The sequence below is a fragment of the Oryctolagus cuniculus genome, chromosome 5 (genome assembly GCF_964237555.1).
Source record: "Oryctolagus cuniculus chromosome 5, mOryCun1.1, whole genome shotgun sequence".
Classification (NCBI taxonomy): domain Eukaryota; kingdom Metazoa; phylum Chordata; class Mammalia; order Lagomorpha; family Leporidae; genus Oryctolagus; species Oryctolagus cuniculus.
This window is the reverse complement of record NC_091436.1, coordinates 5423349-5444395: the sequence shown is the minus strand read 5'-3', so window position 1 is coordinate 5444395 and position 21047 is coordinate 5423349. Positions and strand designations below refer to the sequence as shown.

At 49.8% G+C, this 21047-nt stretch overlaps 1 protein-coding gene across 2 annotated transcripts in view; it reads left to right on the top strand.

The window, feature by feature from the left end:
- The window catches only part of PACRG (parkin coregulated), a 578050-nt gene extending 557003 nt beyond the window's left edge, over positions 1 to 21047 (top strand). For both annotated transcript variants that reach the window (XM_017345476.3, XM_002714988.5), the window contains one exon: positions 20579 to 21047. In XM_017345476.3, the coding sequence (XP_017200965.1) occupies positions 20579 to 20739 (161 nt within the window). In that variant the 3' untranslated portion in view covers positions 20740 to 21047. The remainder of the gene's footprint in view (positions 1 to 20578) is intronic.

Here is a 21047-nt window from a genome sequence, read left to right as displayed (position 1 = left end):
ATTCAAATTTCTATTTTCCTAAAATTCCTTTGAAAAGATTTCTCTTTATTTTTTATAAAGTACTAGTGCAAAAGAATAATATTACCTCTGACGACGGCTCACACTCTTGCAAGGAGGTTTCTTAAGGACAGAAACAAATCAGCTGATTCTGACCGTAAAACCAAGTGTAGTGCTGATATCTCTCCAGGGTACTGAGGGATTGTTTAAGGGGCTGGAAAAGGTGTTCCACAACTCTCCTTTACTCTTAGTATGAAAGGTTCCGTAGCGAGGAAAGTTCCTAGGGAATCCTGTGGACCATGTTGGTCTTTGGAGGTTTGGATGACTTAGGACGAGAACAGCAGTCAATCATGAGCTGCTGGTTTCAGCCCTAATGCTGGTGCCTTCAGTCCTCCTGCTGTAATCGCAGCATGCGTGTACATATATATGACCATGGGCATGAGCCACACACGCAAGCACACGCCAGGGCAAGTGGCATGGTGGCCCCGTAGTTCCCAGTGCGGCCTGGGGTCTAAAGCAGCACAAAGGCCCTGCAGAGAGCAACAGGGAATAAAGCCCTGTGTGCTCACCTTTGAGTGACCCAGGGGCACTCTGCTCCACACCAGGCAGGCATCACAGGCATTTAGCTGCATAAGAAATTGCAGGAACTGCGGACATGTGATTTTGGGAAATTTTAGTTATTACCAAACCACGACTTGGAAGATGAGAAGAGACCTGTAACTAAAATGTAATAACTTCCTCATTAACAGCTGAGAAGTCAAAAAGATGTATACCAAGTGTAACAGACACAATGATAGTCCATATCACCAGCAGAAAAAGTTAACAGAAACACTCAAAACTGTCACAGTGTAACGTGAGATGTGTGAAGAATACAGGCTTAAGGTACTATGAGTTTTTTTAAGTGAAGTTTCGGTCATTTTTGAAAACTAAGAAAGGATCAGAAAAAAATCGTATGTTTTTTTTCAAAATGGAAATAAAACAGCTAACTATGAAAAGAAAAAGCAATTCTAACCACATTTTGATATAGTCTCCTAGAGACTAATAATAATCTCTTCTAGGACTTTCTGATCTTCCACCTCCAACCTAGGTTTGATTTTTGCCAAGGCAGTACCTAGTCTGGTACTTCCTGTAGCAATTGCAGAATATGACCCAATAATTTCTTTAGAAAAAAAGGAATTAACTTTGTATTTTTGGTTAGGAAGCAAAAAATATTTTAATGAAAATTCCCTAAAACAAAAATGCTATTGTAATAAAATAGATGAGAAAATTGTACTTCTTTATATTAAAATATTTTTCATAAAACATTAAAAATAAATTAATGAGAATTTAATCTCATATAAGAAAGTTAATCTGGTATAATATTGCTTTATGTATGGTTATATGAAATTGCATGAGAGTAAAACAAATTATGTCATCATAATGTTGTTTTGTATCCCTTATGGAAATATTTTTATAAAAGCATTTTAAAAGCATATTATGGTGGGGGGAATATCTTAGACTTAGTGAGAATAGTACCTGTAAGCAAATTATCTTCACAGAGAAAAAAGGAAAATTACTAGAAAACAAAATTTACATTTAAAATTGGCCAATAAAAGTCAGATTACCAATGATGGTCTTAGATTTCCCAATGTAAAATGGTAGCCCAAGGAAGAGAGAACCACTGGAGAACACAGATTAGGAAAGACATATTTTCGATGACCAAATATAAACTTTTTTTTCATAGTAAGTTTTCTGACAGCCTTGTCTATCTTGCATTTACATTGTGTCAATCACAGTGGCCCAAAATTATAATTTGTAATTGTAATGATTAACCAATTAATAGTTTCATAGATAATTCAAAAGTAATAGATGAGACAGACTGATTTTAGGATTAAAAAGAAAGCAGTTTTCCTGTAGTTGAATACATACATTATAAAGAAATGTTAAAAAATGACATTTTAAAATCTCTTTTGGTTTTCATAAATATCATAGCTGAATTTCTTGATCAAAACATCCATAAAGACATCCCTTTATTTTGCATTTGGTGGTTTACATTTTATGCTTACGACCAGGCTGAACCTTCCCAGGCCAGCAGCCCTTGTCTGTAAGAGCGGGACAGTGACACCACGAGCTTCGCCAGGCTGCTGTAGGGACTGGCGAGAAGTAGCAGTCAGGATACTCCATGTGCTTAGCACAGAGCCTGGCCACAGCAAGGATTACAATGTAAATTAAACTACATGAGACTGCGAGTAAAAAATGATTGGGGCCAGTATCGCGGCTCACTAGGCTAATCCTCCGCCTGCGGCGCGAGCACCCCGGGTTCTAGTCCCAGTCGGGGCGCCAGATTCTGTCCTGGTTTCTCCTCTTCCAGTCCAGCTCTCTGCTGTGGCCCAGGAAGGCAGTGGAGGAAGCCCAGGTGCTTGGGCCCTGCACCCCATGGGAGACCAGGAAGAGGCTCCTGGCTCCTGGCCTCGGATGGGCACAGCACACTGGCCGTGGCAGCCATTTGGGGGGTGAACCAACAGAAGGAAGACCTTTCTCTATGTCTCTCTCTGTGTCACTGTCTAACTCTGCCTGTCAAAAAAAAAAAAAAATTGGATATCAGTGACATCATCTGTTTCAACATAAAACCATATTAGCTTCTATTATTATTGTAGGCTACGTCACACTGAAATAAACTTAAATACATCCCAGTTTCACTCAAAAATTTTTGTCTTTTCTATAATTTTTTCAAATTCTTCTTGGATACGAAAAGAAGAATGACATGGACCAAAATGTTTTTAAAACCAATAATCCAGAGATTAGGAGGCACCTCACCCTAGAGTGACTAGGGGTCGGCCATAGGGAATGGCTGTGTGGACTGGGTTTGACCACGCGGCCCTGAGATCCTGCGGGGAGGAAGCAGGTGGTAATGGAAATAGCTGAGGCTTCCGCTGCAGAGAGGCCTGAGAGCAAGTCCCTCCTCTGTTCACCCGTCTGTACCGTGGGCACGTCTGGAGTATCCGTGAGCGCCCCGTGAGCCCCGTGACCTGGCCCTTTTAGGGAAGTGAAAGAAGCGAACCTTCCCTGAGCGCGCCACCGCCAAGCTTTGGGCCAGCTGCTTTGCATAGTTCATTCAGCGATGCAGACCTTGTAATAATGATTAGAAAACACAGGGGCACACACACACACGCACATACACACGCACACGCATGCACACACACACGTGTATACAGTAGCTGCTTTACGTCCCCACCCGCGTGTAATCTCACAGCAACGGTCGCAGGCGGGCTGAGCGGTCATCACTTGGGGAGTCTGCTCGGGCCTTCATCACAGCCAGCCTCACAGAACTGTTAAGGAATAAGTGACCGCCCCTTAGCCTGGGGCCTGAAACCCCGCCCTTCCCCAGAGGACGATGCAGGCTCCTGAGCTGTGCCCCAGGATGCCCGTAGCCCTGACCATCTGCTAATCAGAGAGCTTTCTATGCAGGCCTGGAGGCGGTGGCTCCTTGGGGCAGCAGGACACGTTTCCGGTCGTCCCACGGCCCCGGGGCCTTAGGAGACTCGAACACCCAGCTTCATTCTGCACGGACTCAGTCTCTCCCTTCGTGAGAATTCTCCTTTGCCTTCTCACATCCGTCCCAGTTTCTAAGAACAGATTAAAAAGTGAGTCCATTTAGTTCCTTTAAGCAGGAAACCGCTGTGACAGGACTTAAAGGAACTGGGCATTTTGAGTAGTTTTATTTGTCATCAGGCTTTTTGTATGGGTAACGTCTGATGGGCTCCTAGTTAGGTGGTTCTTTACAGGATTGTTAAGTGGGTCCCTGACAGACAGCACCAGCATGCTGACTGCAGCCTGTGCCAACCTCTACAGCCTGGCGCTGTGATCAGAGCACTTTATTGTGCCCTGGTCTTCCAGACAGGACAACAATCAAAGCTGCCAGCAACTTTCCAATGCGAGACACACACACACACACACTCACACACTCACACACTCACACACACTGACACTCTCACACACTCACACTCACAACACGCACACACACTCACACTCACACACACTCACGTATACACTCACACACATTCACACACCCTCACACTCACACACACTCACATATACACTCACACACACTCACACACATTCACACACACTCACACTCACATACACACACTCTCACACTCACAACATGCTCACACTCACACACTCATACTCACACATACTCACACTCACGCACACACATGCACACACACTCACACTCACGCACACACTCACACACACATACACACTCACACACACTGTGAATTCTTCACATGGATTTCTATAAACAGCTTGCTTCTTAATTTATAGCATGACATCCTCTAACAGGCTATACCTACAGGAAAGGAAGTGAAAAAAAGTAAGAGATACCCAGATGATCCAAAATGAAGACCACCGATATACTGAAACTATTGAAATAACGACATCTGCCTTCATCAAAATTCAAAATCCTATAATGCTTGTTTTAGGCTTTAGAATACGCTCTCGATGACATGCACAACTTTCTTCCTGCCACAAGCTTTGTTTCATTAGGGTTGAAGTAAGAACATGTAAAGATCCTTTTTTTCCCCGTCATTCACAAAAAGAGGGTGGGCAAATTCATGACCAGACCTCAAAACAAAATTGGCACAACTGTGCTTCTTGATGTTTAACAGGGATATCAGTACACCCTGACATGCTGCTCCCCCAGAGGTCATGGTTAAGGTCCTTGGCATGGTTTATAAGGAGGCTCATGTTGCAGCTGTCTGCACGGCCCCTAGCCTGAAGATAAATAGCAGACTTCAGTTTCCACTGCTACTGGTCTTTTAACCTTCAGTAAGTACACATGCTCGGCTCCAGCTCCGTCTACATCCTCCAAGTTTATCTGCTGGGACATACCGGCCTCTCTCTTAGCTACCTGCCTCCAAGCCTCCAGCTCAGGCTCCCTAGAGGTCAGCAGGGTCCCAGGCTACTGCCATATTTTGAAACTCCTCATGAATTTTAAGATACAGAAATGTCAACCACACGTGATTAAATCAATTGCGTTAGGCCGTGAGTGTCTACATTTAACAAGGTAGCATCTTCAGCCTTGCACACCGAAATAGCAATGGTTTTATGCATTCACCCATTTATAGACGCTTCCATCTGAAGACAACCCTTGGTTGTAGGTGTTTGTAACCAGGAGTTCTTGCCTCTGATTAGCACTGAGGTCCCTGTACAAGGACCGTCACAGAATGGCCCAGGAAGCAAACTGGTTGGATCAGTGGGTGGCTAAGTAGGCAGTCACAAGGAAAAAGGTTAAAGCTTTGGGAAACCCAGTTCATCATAAATGTTCGCGCTTCGGGAGGTGATCATCAGACTACTCCAAGGGCTTCCTGCTGTGGCTTCCTGCCTTGGCTTCCTGGGTCTCCCCAGGGGATGTCCTGGAGGCACCGTGGCTGCCTCTGGAACTCAGGTTCTAGGGGCCTCTCTGGTCCTCTCTCAGCGCTCTGGAATCGTGCCTACGGAATCAGTCAACAAGAAACGGATGCTGGAACATCTTGTGCTCCAGCAGATCTCCGCTCCCTGGCTTCCCAGGATGACTTAAATGAGACTTTGTGTCTATTGAAAAAATACCCAATAGATAAATAGGCTACGGATAAGAACAAATCACTCTCATAAGGGACCAAAAAACACCCCACATAGCAAAAATTACATGGGAAAATGTTAAACCTCCTTAGTAATTAGAAAAATGCTAACTGAAGCAAGCTTAGGGTAACATTTCCTATACACTAAATCAGCAAACAGGAATTTTAATTATAATACCCAATGCTGTGATAAACCAAGTACGCTCATAGGTTGCTGGCAACATTATAAATTGGCATAACCTTTCTGAACAGTCACCGTGGCCATATATACCAATAACCACAAGCTGTTAATGTACTTTGAAGCCATAACCTCCCATCTGAGAATCGTTGCAAGGAAATAATGCAAGCCAGAGAAAAAAGTCCATGCACCCCGAGGTGTTCGTTGCATCATTGCCAACACGTGCGCCAGCGTGGAGGTGGACTCGCTGTCTCTGAGCAGAGGAGCGCTGAGTGGCTGTGCTGCGTCAGTGCCGCAGCTATTAAACAACCATTACAAATAGTAATGTGTGTCGCATCCATCAGGGCTGAAAACGGGGGCATGATAACTCGGAGATAGAACGCACCCAGGGGACAGTGCCTTCCAACCTCGAGGTCTTTGTGGCTCTGCACAGCGCGTCCTCCCCAGGCTGCCTTCCTGCAAAGCTGCCTCTTCTCTGCATCCAAGTCTCAGTCTGAGCTCAATTTCCCAAGGAGGCCTTCCCAGCCCGCCTGTCAGAGCAGCGCCTCCCAAGTTTTGTCTAGCACAAGGCCCTGTTTCATTCCTGGCTAGAATTCACTCTGAGAGCTGCTGTCCGTGGTTGGTAGGCTGGCTTGTCCCCCAACTCCAGAGAATGGCAGCCCCTCGCTTCCCACCCCAGCCCCCTTCTCCCTCCCTGGCCGCAGGAACATGGGGGCCAAGGTGGTCTTCCTGGAACCACAGCAGTTGAGGACATCTGAGAGCACAGTGGATCCTGACTCTCAAGTCCCTCCTTGGCCATACGAGTGCTGCCTGGTCCTCTCATCCTCCATCTTGGAGACCAGCTTCTAAAAAAAGCCCCGCTCTGAGCACTGGACTTTGTGTGTGAGCCCTGGGCTGGCACCACCGTGACAGAGAGCTTGCTGCTCTGGCCTCGACTTCCCCAGGCAAACGCTCCAGCTATTGCCGCTGTAGAGACCTCCATGGTGTGTCAGGAAAGCCGGCTTGCCAGCCCACCCCGCCAGCAGCAAGGCTGTCTAGCAGAGGGAGGCTGGGCTATGGGTTCGGTGTCGTCAGAGAGGCCACCTTTGGCCCCTGAAATTCCCACTGCTGGAGCTGCTGCTCTGGGCTGGCGGTCCATCCCTGTAAAACCATCGACATGCACTGAGGGCAAGACTGCACCCTCACACAGCGAGCTGGAAGTCCAGGAACCCAGGCCTCACTGGTAGACGCATGCAGTGGGGCAGAGTTCCTCAACACAGTGATTCCAAGAGGCTGGAACTAACTAACAGATCCCCAGCAGGGGGCCCTGGGGAAAGCCAAGAAATCCGGGAGCCCTCTGTCCAGCTCTCCACAAGCCCCTGGGATCTCTGGTCGCACTCCCCAGGGAGCAGGCGCCAGACCTGACAGACAGCGATGATGCTGTTTGCCAGGACATTTGCCCCAGTACACTCTGAGGCACATTTGGAGCTGGCCCGAGGGACCGACTGCCATGGTTTGGAAGGGTCTAGAAAAGGAGGCAGTAGCAGGGCCAAAGCAGCAGTCTGTGAGGAGACGGTGGTGGGTGCCGTGAGCTTAGCTGCAGTGCAGGGGGCAGGAGAGCAAGTTTCCTCCCGCCGCTTCCAGTGCCCACCCCGCGGGACTCCACCAGGAGCTGAGGCCCTCCAGGCTGCCTGCTCGCTCCTTCTGTGGTCAGCAGCACACACTGGGGCTCTCCCCTACTGTGCGTGCGTGTGTGTGTGTGTGTGTGTGTGTGAAGATTTATTTATTTGAAAGGCAGAGTTACAGAGAGAGAGGGAGACACAGAGAAAGAGATCTTCCATCCGCTGGTTCACTCCCCAAATGACTGCAACACCTAGAGCTAGGCCAGGCTGAAACCAGGAGCCAGGAGCTTCTTCCACATCCCCGACATGGGTGACAGGGGCCCAAGGACTTGGACTATCCTCCATTGCTTTCCCAGGCACATAAGCAGGGAGCTGGGTCAGAAGTGGAGCAGCCAGAACTCAAACCAGTGCCCATATGGGGTGCTGGCATTGAAGGTGGTGGTTTAGCCTGTTATGCCACAACACCCAGCTACTTGCCTAATATCAAATTGGAATGGCACATATTAAGTGCCAACTAGCTATCCAACCTCAAAACACTAAATAAGTAGATTTGAATATAAATCATTTTTCAGATATGAAGCTCCGTAAGAATACTACAAAAAAAATGACCTTATTGTGGCACAAGTCCCGGGCATGCATTCAAAAGTAAAACGCTCTTCTTGCTGTTGGTTTGCTGGGGACTGGCTCGTCGTGAACTGTCTCTGAAATTAGAAAAAGCAGGGAAACAAGGCTGGCAGCAGGCAGCAGGCCAAACATGAGCGCTGCTGCTGGGAGAACAAGAACCGATCTTTTCCCCATGTGTCTGGACACCAGCATCTGGACCCACACCCGCACTGCTGGGCGTGAGCTTCAGAAGCAAACTGTTTGCTCACGAAGTCCTTCGTCCGAGGCTTTGGTCAGGGCCCAAGGGGCAGGCTATCCAGGACACAAACGACAGCTTGGTCACGGTGCTCCTTGCTGAACCTGGGCACCCGTGCACCGGCCCGCTCCTGCCAGAGGGGCAGCGTGGCTCCTCTCAAAGCACTGTCTCTCTTGTGAGGTGACAGAATGAGCCCATTTTTCTAAGCAATAGAGCAAACAGTTCAACCGCGGCATTCTGTGGGCCACACAGCCTGTCCTTTGCCAGCGGGGAGTTGACTAGGGACAATCTCACATTATCTGGGAGCTACAGTATTGATGAAAATCCAGCTGCAATCAGATTGAAGCGTTGAAGTTTATCAACAGCTTGTTATATTAATAAAACACAACATATTCTCTGTGTTCACCCTTGTACATCTCCTCACAGGTATGTGCTTTGCCTGTTTCTACCAGAGAAATTAGGTGAGGGGCTTGGGGCCGTGTGGAGCTGGATGCATGTGTAGTTATTTGGGCCCAACAAGAGCCACAACCCTGTGGGGTTGTCCACATGGCCGCAACCCTGTGGGGTCCAGTTGTTTTATCCACACTGCCTTTGTCTGGACCCCCTGCTCCGAAGTCTGACTCAGAGGAAAGCAGTTGGGTGCACTGCCCTGAAACATTTTAAAAGATAAAAACGTAACTTGCGCAAATAAACATCCTTATTCAAAAGTATCACAAGTCAGCATATTTCACCTATCAGCACTTCCAACAAGCGTTAGTGTCAGTTCTTGTGCCAATGCGATTTTGCTGCCATGGCAAATTAAATGGCCACATTTAAATTTTCCCCCACAGTTTAGATGCCTCTCTCTCTCTCTCTCGCTCTGTCTTGCTCTCGTTCTCTCTCTCTCTCGCTCTCTTTTAACCACCTAGCAGAAACTTGGATTGGACCTTAGCAAGACCATGGCCATTTGTATTCACAAGTATTCCCATACTGTTCTGCTCTAACGTGCATGACACCAGCGTGGGCATCTCTCACCCCTTTAACTTGCCGGGGTAGTGGCCGACAGAGCTGATGGTCAGAGCTTTTGGACGCCGTCTCAAGGTCATTTTGAACTGAGACAGTTGTAAAAGGCTCGAAGGCTTTGACTCTGCCACTTTCACAGCAGTGAACTTGGTGCAGCACGGCAGACTGGTTTGATTTGTTCATTAAATATATGATTTCTGCATTAATTGAGCTCATTTGATGAGAAATATTCCCACTCGGTGAAATTCTCAGCTAATGGCTTGGAAATGTGTTAGAATTTTGCACCCATTAGTTCATTTTAGAATTTGCAAAGAGCAGACACTTTAGGCAAGCCGGGATACATCCCAAATAGTCGAGAAATGTCTACAGAAATGGCATAAAGCAAGAACGTGTTTTCTCATCGTACGCGCTGGCAGTGAGCTTATCTGCTTAATTATTTTTCTCAGAGAACATCCAGGCCAGGGGAGTCTTCTACTATGTGTCTGCGCTCCCACGCTGCAGGCCCTTGGTAGCAGGCTGGGTGCAGTTTGCCACGAGGCTGGTCACACACAAGGTCCTCTCCTCTCTGCATTCATTATGTAGGAGAAAGTTCTAACAACGACCATTTCCCTGTAGTTTACTGCCAACGTTTGTCAGAAACCTGAGGTCTCCAGTGTGTGTGTGTGTGTGTGTGTGTGCGTGCGCGTGTGTGTGCCGTGTGCCTCTGTTACAGAAAAAAAAAGTGAAAGCTGAACATGGGTTGCCTCTGACATCATTAATGTTTCCTGGAAACAGAGAGCAGTGATGGCAGCCGTGATTCTGGGCCGTGTTTAAAAGTGTTCAGCATCATCTAGAAGCAGTTAAAATTATTTCCAATAGATTTGCAGCCCTCTGAACAGCAATCAATAGTTCCTTTTCAATCAAAATCACTTACTCTGCTGTTTCCTGAGCTGATCGGAAATCACTCTGTAGCTGTGTGAGGAATTACATTAGACACAATGCAGATATTAAATGAAACCATGATAAAAACCCAACATTTTCTTCTTGAAGCAAAGCCTGCTAATAAAGTCAAAGGATATATTTGATTTTGCACTTGGGAAAGAGAAGTTTTTCTTCTTGCCCTGTGTTAAGGGTGGTCCATGTAAACCCCACTTTAAATCAAGCAGGAAACTGAAGAAGAGCAGAAACTCTAACTAGTGAGACCCTCTCTGTGCTGGAACTCTTTTGCTCAAACCTTTCCAAATTCTCATAAATGCTACTTTCATGGAAAACAACTCCCAAGTATGTAAATAGTGAATAAAGAATTAGAATTAGGCAGATGCTGGACACTACATGTAATATACAGCTTATTTAGAGCTGACTTTGCTAGCATCCGTGTCAGGATTTGTACAAGCAAACACACAGAGTAGTCACTCATTCTCCCGTTCATTTGCTTCTGATGTCTGGGAATGAGGTTTCTAATATAACATTCCTCATCCTACCCTCCAAAACGTAACAAAATGTAGAAGCGCTAAATAAACACAAACACCTGTTAGAGACTTGAGTGACACATGCATGGGGAGGGGATATTGCAGACTCCAGGAATGCGAAAGAGAGAAAGATGATCGTGAAGTCAGATTCCACACCGGCCTTGATTTTGGACTTGCCACAGAGCGAGGGGGAGCACACTCCCCTGGGGAACTGAAAAAGCACGCACGCACGTTGTATAGGGGCCAGGGAGAAGTCCAGGCTAGCCCCCGAGGGGGTCTTCCTGGGAGGGAGCATGAGCTGGCGTTGGCTTGTGGAGAGAGAGCGCGTCACCGAGGGCCAGGTGGCCCGTCCTGCAGCAAGGAGACATCGGTGATTCAACAGGCAAGGAAATGGTGAGGAAGATTCCACTGCAGGGTAAATGAGGAAGAGGAGAGCGTGAGAACTGGAAGACCAGCCGCCACCCAGGGACACCACAAAGGGGTCCACGCAATACGTCGTGGGCTGCACAAAGGAAGAGGGGCCACGGGCAACCCCGAGTCTGGCCCGCTGATCGGTGTGTCAGCCCTGCCCCTGGGGGCCACCTGAGGGCTTCTGTGTAAGGTCAGATTCGATCAAGGACTGTTTGAGACTCCCTGGAAACAACAGGTGTCCTGGAAGAAGACCAGAGGCTCTCCTGCTTTCCAGAGAGGTTGGCACCTGGAACGTGGACCCCTAACTCCCCGACTCCCCACCGTCTGCTGCTTGCCTTCAGCCTTTCGATCTGCTTTTTTAGGGATATGGAAAGGCCATCCGTGTACTCACAGCAGTCCTACGTTTTTCCTCCTGCAGTTAAAGATCCCGCCAACGCCTCTGCCCAGCCGCGCCAGGCGTCCCCACGTCCCTGGACGGACACTCTCAGGACGTTCAGCCCTGTAATTCCCTCAACTGCAAACCGCATGACTAATACCCACCAGATCTGGAAATAAATCGTAATAAACTCTCCCGAAATGTGAAATTAAGCCCAGGATCTTCCCATGTTCGGCGTGTGTCCATAACACTGGAGAAGAAGTCCTTGAACTCAGGCAGCCTGGATCCCTGTCTTCCTGCCTTTACCCCTGTGAAGCGTGTTCCTATTCCAGGGACTTACACAGAAGGGAAAGACAGCTCCCCGTCCACATCAGACACCTGAAACACGGCCTGAAACACGGCTTGGTGGGTGGCGGCAAGCACCGTGGCAGCCACCACCGGCCACCCCGAGCGGCTCCTCTGAGTCTCGTCCATCCATAGGCAGCGGGGAGCACCTGCCACCCCACGCATCCCCCGGTGACACACAGCACTGGAGCCTGCTTCCAAGCCTCCCCACCCCCCTTCTTGCTGCTCAGCAGATTCCTGCCTCGGTTTCTCTCCTTCCAGATCCCCAAATCGCTGACTGCTTGAAACACTTTGCTGGGTCATGTCACCTCTCTGGACTTCAGCTTCCTCCTCCGTGCGAGGGAGTAGTGACTGCGTTGCGCTCACGGGCTGTCCTTCATCTTGAAGCAGCTCATCTGCTCAAGCGACACATTGTTGTTGCTCCCTCCTGAGGTGGCACACCAGGGCACCGACGTATGGACGGACAGTTGAACTTAGACCTCCCTGGGTCCTTTCTGACACGGTGTGCTCTTTAAGTTATGTTGGTCAACAAGAACAGAGAGAACTGTTTGCTTGCCAAGTTCAAATTCAGATGAATTCAACAACGACTGAATCTGTTATTATAATTATCTTGTGAATGGATAAACTGTTGAACCCACCTGTTTTTCTCAGTATAGCTTCGAGGTCAAAATAGTCACTAATCGGAGAAGACAATAAGTTGCCCTTTTGTAGGTTTGACCAAATCATTGACGATTAGATCTGTAAAAGATTAATCTCTACATTTGATCTTTAAGGAATCGAGAAATCAAAGGCTATATAGAAGTGCTGAGAAGCAGACTGGGCAACACTGGGTAGTATGTCAACAAAGAGTTTGAGTTTGTGTTTGCATTCTTAGCTAGAATTATTTATGTAAATATTTGGCTCTTTCAGATTTTCTTAGAACTTGGTGTGAAAGCTGAATTGGATGCTTGAGGTGTGTGGCTGACTGTGACCTTCTTTTCATTTTATACAAGACCTCCATTGAATACCCACTATTTCCAATGTTTGTTCCAAAGTTTTACTGTGACATTACAAGAAGTGATGTTAGGATGGGGAGGAACCAGAGAGCATCCAAAGTTCTGTCTCTTCTTGAGACAGAGGCCATAACTGAGAAACCAGGAAACCCTGGCCACAGTTCAACAGCCAGGAAGTTACTGCACACTCCTGCTCCAAAGTGGGTGACGAGTGATATCCCAGGTCACTTGCTTGCAGGATACTCCAACTCTTACCAATGTTGATTTATTTTTTCTTTTAAAGATTTATTTATTTATTTGAAAGCCAGAGTTACACAGAGAGAGAAGGCAGAGAGAGAGAGAGAGAGAGAGAAAGTCTTCCATCCACTGGTTCACTCCCCAAATGGCTGTAACGGCCGGAGCTGCACCAATCCAAAGCCAGGAGCCAGGAGCCTCCCCCAGGTCTCCCACGTGGGTGCAGGGGCCCAACGACTTGGGCCATCTTCCACTGCTTTCCCAGGCGGTAGCAGAGAGCTGGATCGGAAGAGGAGCAGCCGGGACATGAACTGGCACCCATATGGGATCCTGGTGCTGCAGGTGGTGGCTTTTCTCACTACACCACAGCGCCAGCCCCCAGTGTTGATTTCTTAGAGAGTCCAATCTACTCAGCAGTTGGAAAATGAAAGTTGTTTAGCAAGTGTCATTGTCTGAAGGAAATTTAGATATTTAATTGTCAATAGGGCCAACCCCCTGATGTATCTTTAGTGATGGCACACAGCAGGTGGACAGGCTCCTGGAATTTTGGAGATCTGATGGTTTAGCAGCCTCTGGAGTCAGTCCCCAGCTTCAGTGTTGGCAAGAGGGGAAGAGAGTGAGACATTCAGCTGGCTTCAAAGCTTTCATCTTCAGAGGGCAGCAATCTTGTGAATTTCATTCATGTCAACAGGACCTGGGGAGACTGGGGGATTTCAGCCTTGGGCATCTGTAGCATGCCAGATGCTGTGGTTATAAGCTTTTGGTTGCAAAGCCATTAACTTTGCATCGTGCACCCACGAGCAAGACGATGGGCCAAATCCATTGTGAGGCCATACTTAAGGGAAGCCGAAGCCTGCCATTTCCAAGAATAAACACCGTCGGCCTGTGGAGCAGTGGCTAAGCTTGGCCCAGACACAGCAACACCCCACGCTCCCAAGGGGGAGACACGAGCGGCCGTTAAGCTGGGGAGAAGATTGACGTCCCCTCCGTGTTACGGAGAAAAGCTGCAAGAGCCGTGGGCAGCAGGGTTCTGCACGCAGACCACCTGCAGCGTCTCCCGTGAGGCTCCTTCTCCTGCTCGGATGGGAAAACGAGTGTGGTCCTAGCGCTTTTCCTCCTTCCTCTCTTCCGTCCCCTCACCTCTGGGAAGGAGCTGACCAGGATTCACAGTGACTTCCCCTGTAATTATCCAAACTCCATGGGAAAAAAATACCCTTTTTATTCCAAATCTGGCATCCCAGCTTCATCTATAAAGTAAGTTGAGTGCAGACATAAACAGGTATTTCTGGCTAAACAAATTCGGGCAATTTAATCCAGGTTTTAAGGGTGAAAAGATACAGCAATGTCCCTCTCCCCCCACCTTTCCTAAATCAGGTTAAAAAGGAAAGGGTGGCCGGCACCGCGGCTCACTAGGCTAATCCTCCGCCTTGCGGCGCCAGCACACTGGGTTCTAGTCCCGGTCGGGGCGCCAAATTCTGTCCCGGTTGCCCCTCTTCCAGTCCAGCTCTCTGCTGTGGCCAGGGAGTGCAGTGGAGGATGGCCCAAGTGCTTGGGCCCTGCACCCCATGGGAGACCAGGATAAGTACCTGGCTCCTGCCATTGGATCAGCGCGGTGCGCCGGCCACAGCGCGCTGGCCACGGCGGCCATTGGAGGGTGAACCAACGGCAAAGGAAGACCTTTCTCTCTGTCTCTCTCTCACTGTCCACTCTGCCTGTCAAAAAAAAAAAAAAAAAAAAAAAGAGGAAAGGGCTCAGAAACCATCCCAACTCGTAAACAGGGTGCGCCAGCCTTTCACTCGCATTGCTAAGTGGTGCGTTCTCTCTGGAGTGAGTATCTGCTGAAGAAGTTTGGTTTCATTCGACTGCAACTGGCCTCCCCGCTTAAATCCCAGCGCGCACAAATGGAACTGCTGAGTCTTCTGCGTCGTCTAACTGCGGAATCCACCACACCCAAAGGGAGACCTCCTTCCTGATCCTCCAGCAGCAAATCGGTGACAATTTTGTGTCCCTGCAATACCAGTGCCCGCTGAGGGCTCCAGCTGCGCGTATCTGCCGAGACTTGACCCCAGGCCCGCTTTCCCTCGCCACGGTGGGTGATGTCACCGCAGCCCGTAGTGGGAGGGAAGACAGCGGCTGGTGCCTCCACAGCTCACAGGTCTTGATGGGCAAAATCTTTCCACTGGGCCTTCTCACTCTTGAAATGGTTCAGTTCAGCACTTGAGATCCAAAGGCGGCATTCCTGATCCTATTCAGTGCTGCTTCCGTGGCTGCACCGACCCCACAGTCCAGCACCACAGCACCGAGGTTTGCTGCTCGCTGGGGGCAGGTGCCCTCTGCAGCGTGCCCCAGGTGGATGAACGCTCCCACGTGGAGAGAAGCTTCCACCAGGGCCTGGCCATGGCTCACATTCAAGCCCTGGGTATGCAAAGTGGCCACACTTGACAGCACATCCTCCACGCGCAAATGGCCATGGAGGCAGCGGTAGACCAAAGCAGGTGCAGCCAAACCACAATGCTTCCGCAGCAATTTTGTGCACACTTGGCTTCATGCCTGGAATTCAGCCGTAGGTGCGCAGAGAGGACTTCGATCTGACTCAGTGTCTGCAGCTTCCAGGAGGCCCAGGTGAATGTTGTCCTGGACCTGTCAGGTTCATCTTCATTCTCTTTGTCCCAGGTATTTGCTCATTTCTGCAGCTATTTAAAGATGAGAGTGCAGCGAAGAGGTAACACAAACTGTCTTAGCTGTTGAGCCTGGCGCGTGACATCCTAAGTCAGAGCCCCCGGAAGGTGGCACTTAGGTGGCGTTAGTATAACTGCAGGCTGCCAGCTCTCATCATTTCCGGGTGCACTCGGGGGGATTTGGTTGAGTTTCCCAGGCTAGACTTTGGTGTGCCGACTTCCAAAAGACTCCAGCTTGAACCACGTCCAGTATGAGGGGCAGCGTCGGGACAGGAGGTTCCGCGCCCCAGGTGCCAAATGACACTGCCTCCCGTGGGTGACCCTGTCCTTGCCCGGGAGAGGACAGTGCTGCAGCCAGCTCTGGGGCCTTGCAACATTCACAGAGGCACTTTGGTCCTCAAATCATGCCTGTCTGTTTTCCTGGCCATCACCAGAAAGTCCAGACAGACCTCACAGATGATCTCCTGTGCTTTGTGCCACGTGAGCAGCACTTCCTGGAGTAAACCGTGTGACGTACCATGTACGTATGTGTTGTCTTCCAAAGGCTTTCAGTTCCAGATAGCTGCTTTGTGTGTTACGGACCATAGCAGGGTATCTACACACTGACCCTTTGAAAGTATTCCTTCAAAAAGCATGAGAGCCCCAAAAATCCAGACGTGACTTACAAACCCAAGCGACCCTCCCCGCAGCCAGCCCCACGTCCTCCACTGGTTGCCTGCCCCGAGATGACAGCCTGAGCACCTGCCTACAGCAAACTGAGCAGTGTCCATCTCCCAGGCACAGGACCCAGCAGCAAGCCCGGCACCCAGGCAGGCTCGGAGCGTGCTAAGGCCTTGGAGGCCACGCTGCTGTCCTCAGTAGGTGCTAGAGACCCCGTGGCCTAGAGGGAGGGGCTGCCAGCCGGGACGCTGCAGTTGATGGCAGCTGCCCCACGGCAGGCCTTTGTTTTCTCTCCTGATGCCCCGCCCACTCTGCCGTGCCTAGCAGAGGGCTCAGTGTACTGGCTGAACTTCCAGCCACGGCCGCTCTGGGTGCTTCCAAGACCACCAGCGGTCAGCGTGGGGAAGCAATGCTGGGCTTGCTGTGATGCCTGTCCGGCACTGATCTAGGACCCTCTCCAACCACCAGAATTGCCCTGCCCTTCCAGTGTTGCTCCCCTTGCCTTTGAGTCTTGATTTTTTTTTTCCTTTTTTCCATGAATAGTTGTCACTAAAGGAAGGAAAAGAGGAGGTCTTCCACACAGTCTAGAAATTCAAGCCATAGAGGGAGGACACGTCATCAAAATCCGACCTGATCCCCCTCTGCTGCTGGTCCGTGTCACGTGAGCTGCAGACGTGCGTGTGAGATGCAGCCCTGTCTGATGCAGCTCCCCGTGGCAGCGGCCCTCAGTGACAGGTGTCATGATAATCATGTCATGGTCACGGGCTGAGTTCATGCACCAGGGGTGACGTAAGTGGACAAGAGACTGGGACAGTCACACCCGCCCCAGTTCTGACCAGCAGGGCTCTGGAGAAACAAGCCATCCAGGTTGGCAGTTTCAAAAGCTGTAGGTAGAAAACGAGAGTGTGTGTGTTCTTAGTGCTCGACCCTGTTGCTCACACAAAACAGATGCAACCTTCACGGAGCCAGTGTCTGGCCCAGGAGTACCTGGGTTTGATTCTTTGCTCAGGGCCCTTACTCCAGCTTCCCGCCAGTGCAGACCTGGAAGGCAGCAGTGGACTCAAGTGGCTGGGGTCCTGCCACCCATGTGAGGGATCTGGATTGAGTTCTCAGCTTCAACTGCAGCCCAGCTTCTGCAGGCATCGGGGGAGTAAACGCAGATAGTAGTATGCAGTCTCTCTGTCTCTTTCTCTCTCTCTCCCTCTCTCAGTCTCTTCTTGTCTCTCTCCCTCTCAAATAAATTTTTGAAAGAAAATTCAACATTCAGAGCAATATACGCCCTTAAAATAAGGCTTAGCCAGGATATAGTTACACGCGAGAATCTCTAGGAATGGAAAACTACACCCTTTGCTGCACTCTGCCTGCGTTTTATCCTTTTTATAAGCACAAAGTCTGGTTTAAACCATTGCAGTAGTTCTATTTGTTTGGTTATAAATAAAACATATCTTTTCCATCCTCCATGCACCTTTCTAGCTGCTGAACATAAAATAGAATCCTAGCTTCCCAAATTGAAATGTCATCCTCCTAATCAGAATTGACAATTGTAAATAACCATCTGGTTTGCTGGGGTTTTTTTAAGCATCACATTTTGCAACAGTTCCGTGTGTATTTAAAATGGCGAGTGCAAACAGATCACCTCAATTTCAGGTTCTCAGAGAACCTGACAATGTAGCAGTTTTGAAAGGGAGACCCCATGACTCACCCTGCCTCTGCACACAGTTTGACACCAGACTGCGCAGTGTCCTCTCCCCAGCATGCAAACTAAGGGATGTGTTCCTGTTTGGCTGTTTCTTCTGCCCCAGTGATACACATTCTGCAACCACAAACTATTCCAACTCCAACTCCCTTTGTGAATAAGCGACTTCTGTTCTGTTCTGTTCTTCCATCGTTTGGGTTTACACACTGTTGAGAAACAGAAAAGCTCCACAGTTTACTTACTCCTACAGTTAAATATTTAGCAACAAGAACGACTATGAAATACAGTGCTGCTTGTCTCCGCGGCTCTCTGGAGGGCAGTGGGGGGAACAGGGCATGTTAAGCCTTCCATTGTGTGCCTACTTGCCAACACCCCTCTGCCTCCACCAGGAAAATGCGTCTGTTCCACCATCTCTTCAGCTCTTGACCTTTGGAATGGCGATGCCAACAAAGGCAGTGCTCATGGGCGACCAGCATGTTTCTTTGTCCGCACGGAGCTGGACCAAGGCTGTCATAGTTCTGCATCATCACCAACTGCATCTTCCATGTGCCTTCTAGGGCCTGTGTGCTGCGGCCCCAGCTCCCCTGTGCAAACACAAGTCCTGCTACAGCCTCCCTGAGGTCAGCTCTTTCCCAACCAGGAGGAGTTGACCAGGAAGGTGGTGTAGGGGGAGAGGGACACTCACTGTGCTCCTGGGGATACAATGTTGCACCTCACAGAAACATTCTAGGTTCCCAGTCCTGAGATACAAGGTTGGCCCTCCTGGATACATTCTCTGTCCCCAGTCCTCATAGAAACATCCTCTGTTGCCAGTCGTGGGAATCTGGGGCTGCTCCTCACAGATTGCAACTCTCCCTGGTCACACCCTGTTCTCCCTGCCCCTCCTCTCCCAGATCACACCCTGTTCTCCCCCCAGGCCCCACAATTTCGGACTCCTCTGTGTCTTGTTGTCCTGCCCCTACCCCTTCAGGCTTTCTTCCCTAACACCCTTTCTCACAGCTGACATCAATATCAACACCTCCTCCACCCCCACCCAGCCCCCACCGGAACGCAAGCTGCCTCTCCCCTCTCTTCATTCCACTCAGACAGTGGAGGGAGGGCTGCTCCACTGCGCCCCCTCCCTCAGAGCGCCACGCCAGTCCTCACCCAGAGCCTGTTGGCCTCCAATGTGTACCTGCCAGAAGCTTTGTCCCTGAGAAGTTTATCTGATGAGCTTCTGTTGTCTGTGCTCGGGTCCCGACCACTACTCAGGCCCCTTAAAATATCCTGAATGACTGAGGGGAAGGGTTTCAGGCACTGTCTTCCCTCTACTGCAAACACTTGGGAGCTCACTGTGAAATACGAGTGAAATTGGACTTGAACTGCACTGAAGGGCTCCAGCCCTGTGCGTGCCCTAGACCAGTCCTCATCCCGGTCCTTGTCCTCGTGACCCCCACAGCCCACCCTCCAGCAGGCTCCTTCCACCCTAGTTAAGGCCGGGTCACTGTAGCTACTTCACAGAGGCACGATAATGGCTCACCCACTGGAAGAATATATGTCACTGGTGCCCTTGACCTCTGTGAGTGGTGCCCAACAGAGCCCACAGTTATCATCAGAGAACAAACCGTGGAGTGTCTGGGCCTGAACCCCGACACTTGCCATCCTCACTCCAGACAGGGCAGCGTTTGGGGGCCATCGGAAACCTGGGACACAGGCTGCGACTGAGCGTGCAGCACAGGAAGTGGGCTCTTGGAGTCCCCGAGGCCATCAAAGGCCACCACACCACTGCCCTGTCCCAGCCCCCGCCACCGCCGCTGGCCTGCCTCCCTGGTCTCAGAGACTCCAACTGCAACAGCAGGGCAATCTCCCCGCGAAGCTGTAACTGACACCTGTCATCCAAATGTTCAGCGCTCACGCAGGAGCGGCCACAGCAGGGAAAGGCTGTTTCCTGCTGCGTTTGAGTAATGGAAGTAATTGCAGATAACTGAACACTTGGATCGCTGATGGGTGCGGGAGAATGCGTGCACAGAAGCCGAGGAGACGCCGGGCCAGGCACAGCCTCTCACTACACAGTGTGTCCTTTGTGACGTACTCGGGACCACCTGACCTGACAAGAGACCCCACCCCAGACCCCCCGTCCCCCACTCCAAAATGTGCCAGGCTGTGATTTTGACAAACCCAAGGCTGAGAGTGTACTCTGTGTGTCAGGTGCAGAAGGTGCAGCCCCCGCCTGGTGATCTGCTGTGGTTAACTCATTTTTGTTTACTCTGCTATGTTTTGGATTAGTTTTCATCGATTCCAACCTGGGACTTGGTACACCCACCCACCCCCACACACACCCACACGTATACATATGTACGTATATTTGTCGCCATTCCTAAGTCTCTGCACACTTAAAATTGTTTAATGTTTGCTTCTGACCAGCATTTTCAGAAACGCCCAGACTGGCAGGTGGGTCAGGTGGGGCTTCTTGGGAGCCCACCCAGAGCTAACCGGCCTCTCTCTGTGTTTGCTCGAACCAGTTAACTCGGGAGACGGCATCGACTACAGCCAGCAGAAGAGGGAGAACATTGGAGACCTGATCCAGGAGACACTGGAAGCCTTCGAGCGCTACGGAGGGGAGGACGCCTTCATCAACATCAAGTACATGGTCCCCACCTACGAGTCGTGCTTGCTGAACTAACGCTCGGAGCAGCTGGGACAAGAGACGGCAGCCCCTGGTGCCGTGGCCGCGGGTCTCCTTACTTGTAACTTCTACAGCTTTCTTCTTCCAGCCGCTACAGTAGTGGCTTACGGGCCCTTGGGTTGTTAGCCCTGTTGAGAGCAAGGCTTTCCAATACATAAATAGTGCCTGTTTCTTAGATTACAATAGCGTACTGTGCTCATTTGTTCTGTGAGAAGAATCGCTTCTTTATACAGCTCGGACAGAGGCAGGGGTCCGAGTTAAACCTTCAGTTGTATAGACAATAAAACTATCATTTTCATACGCAA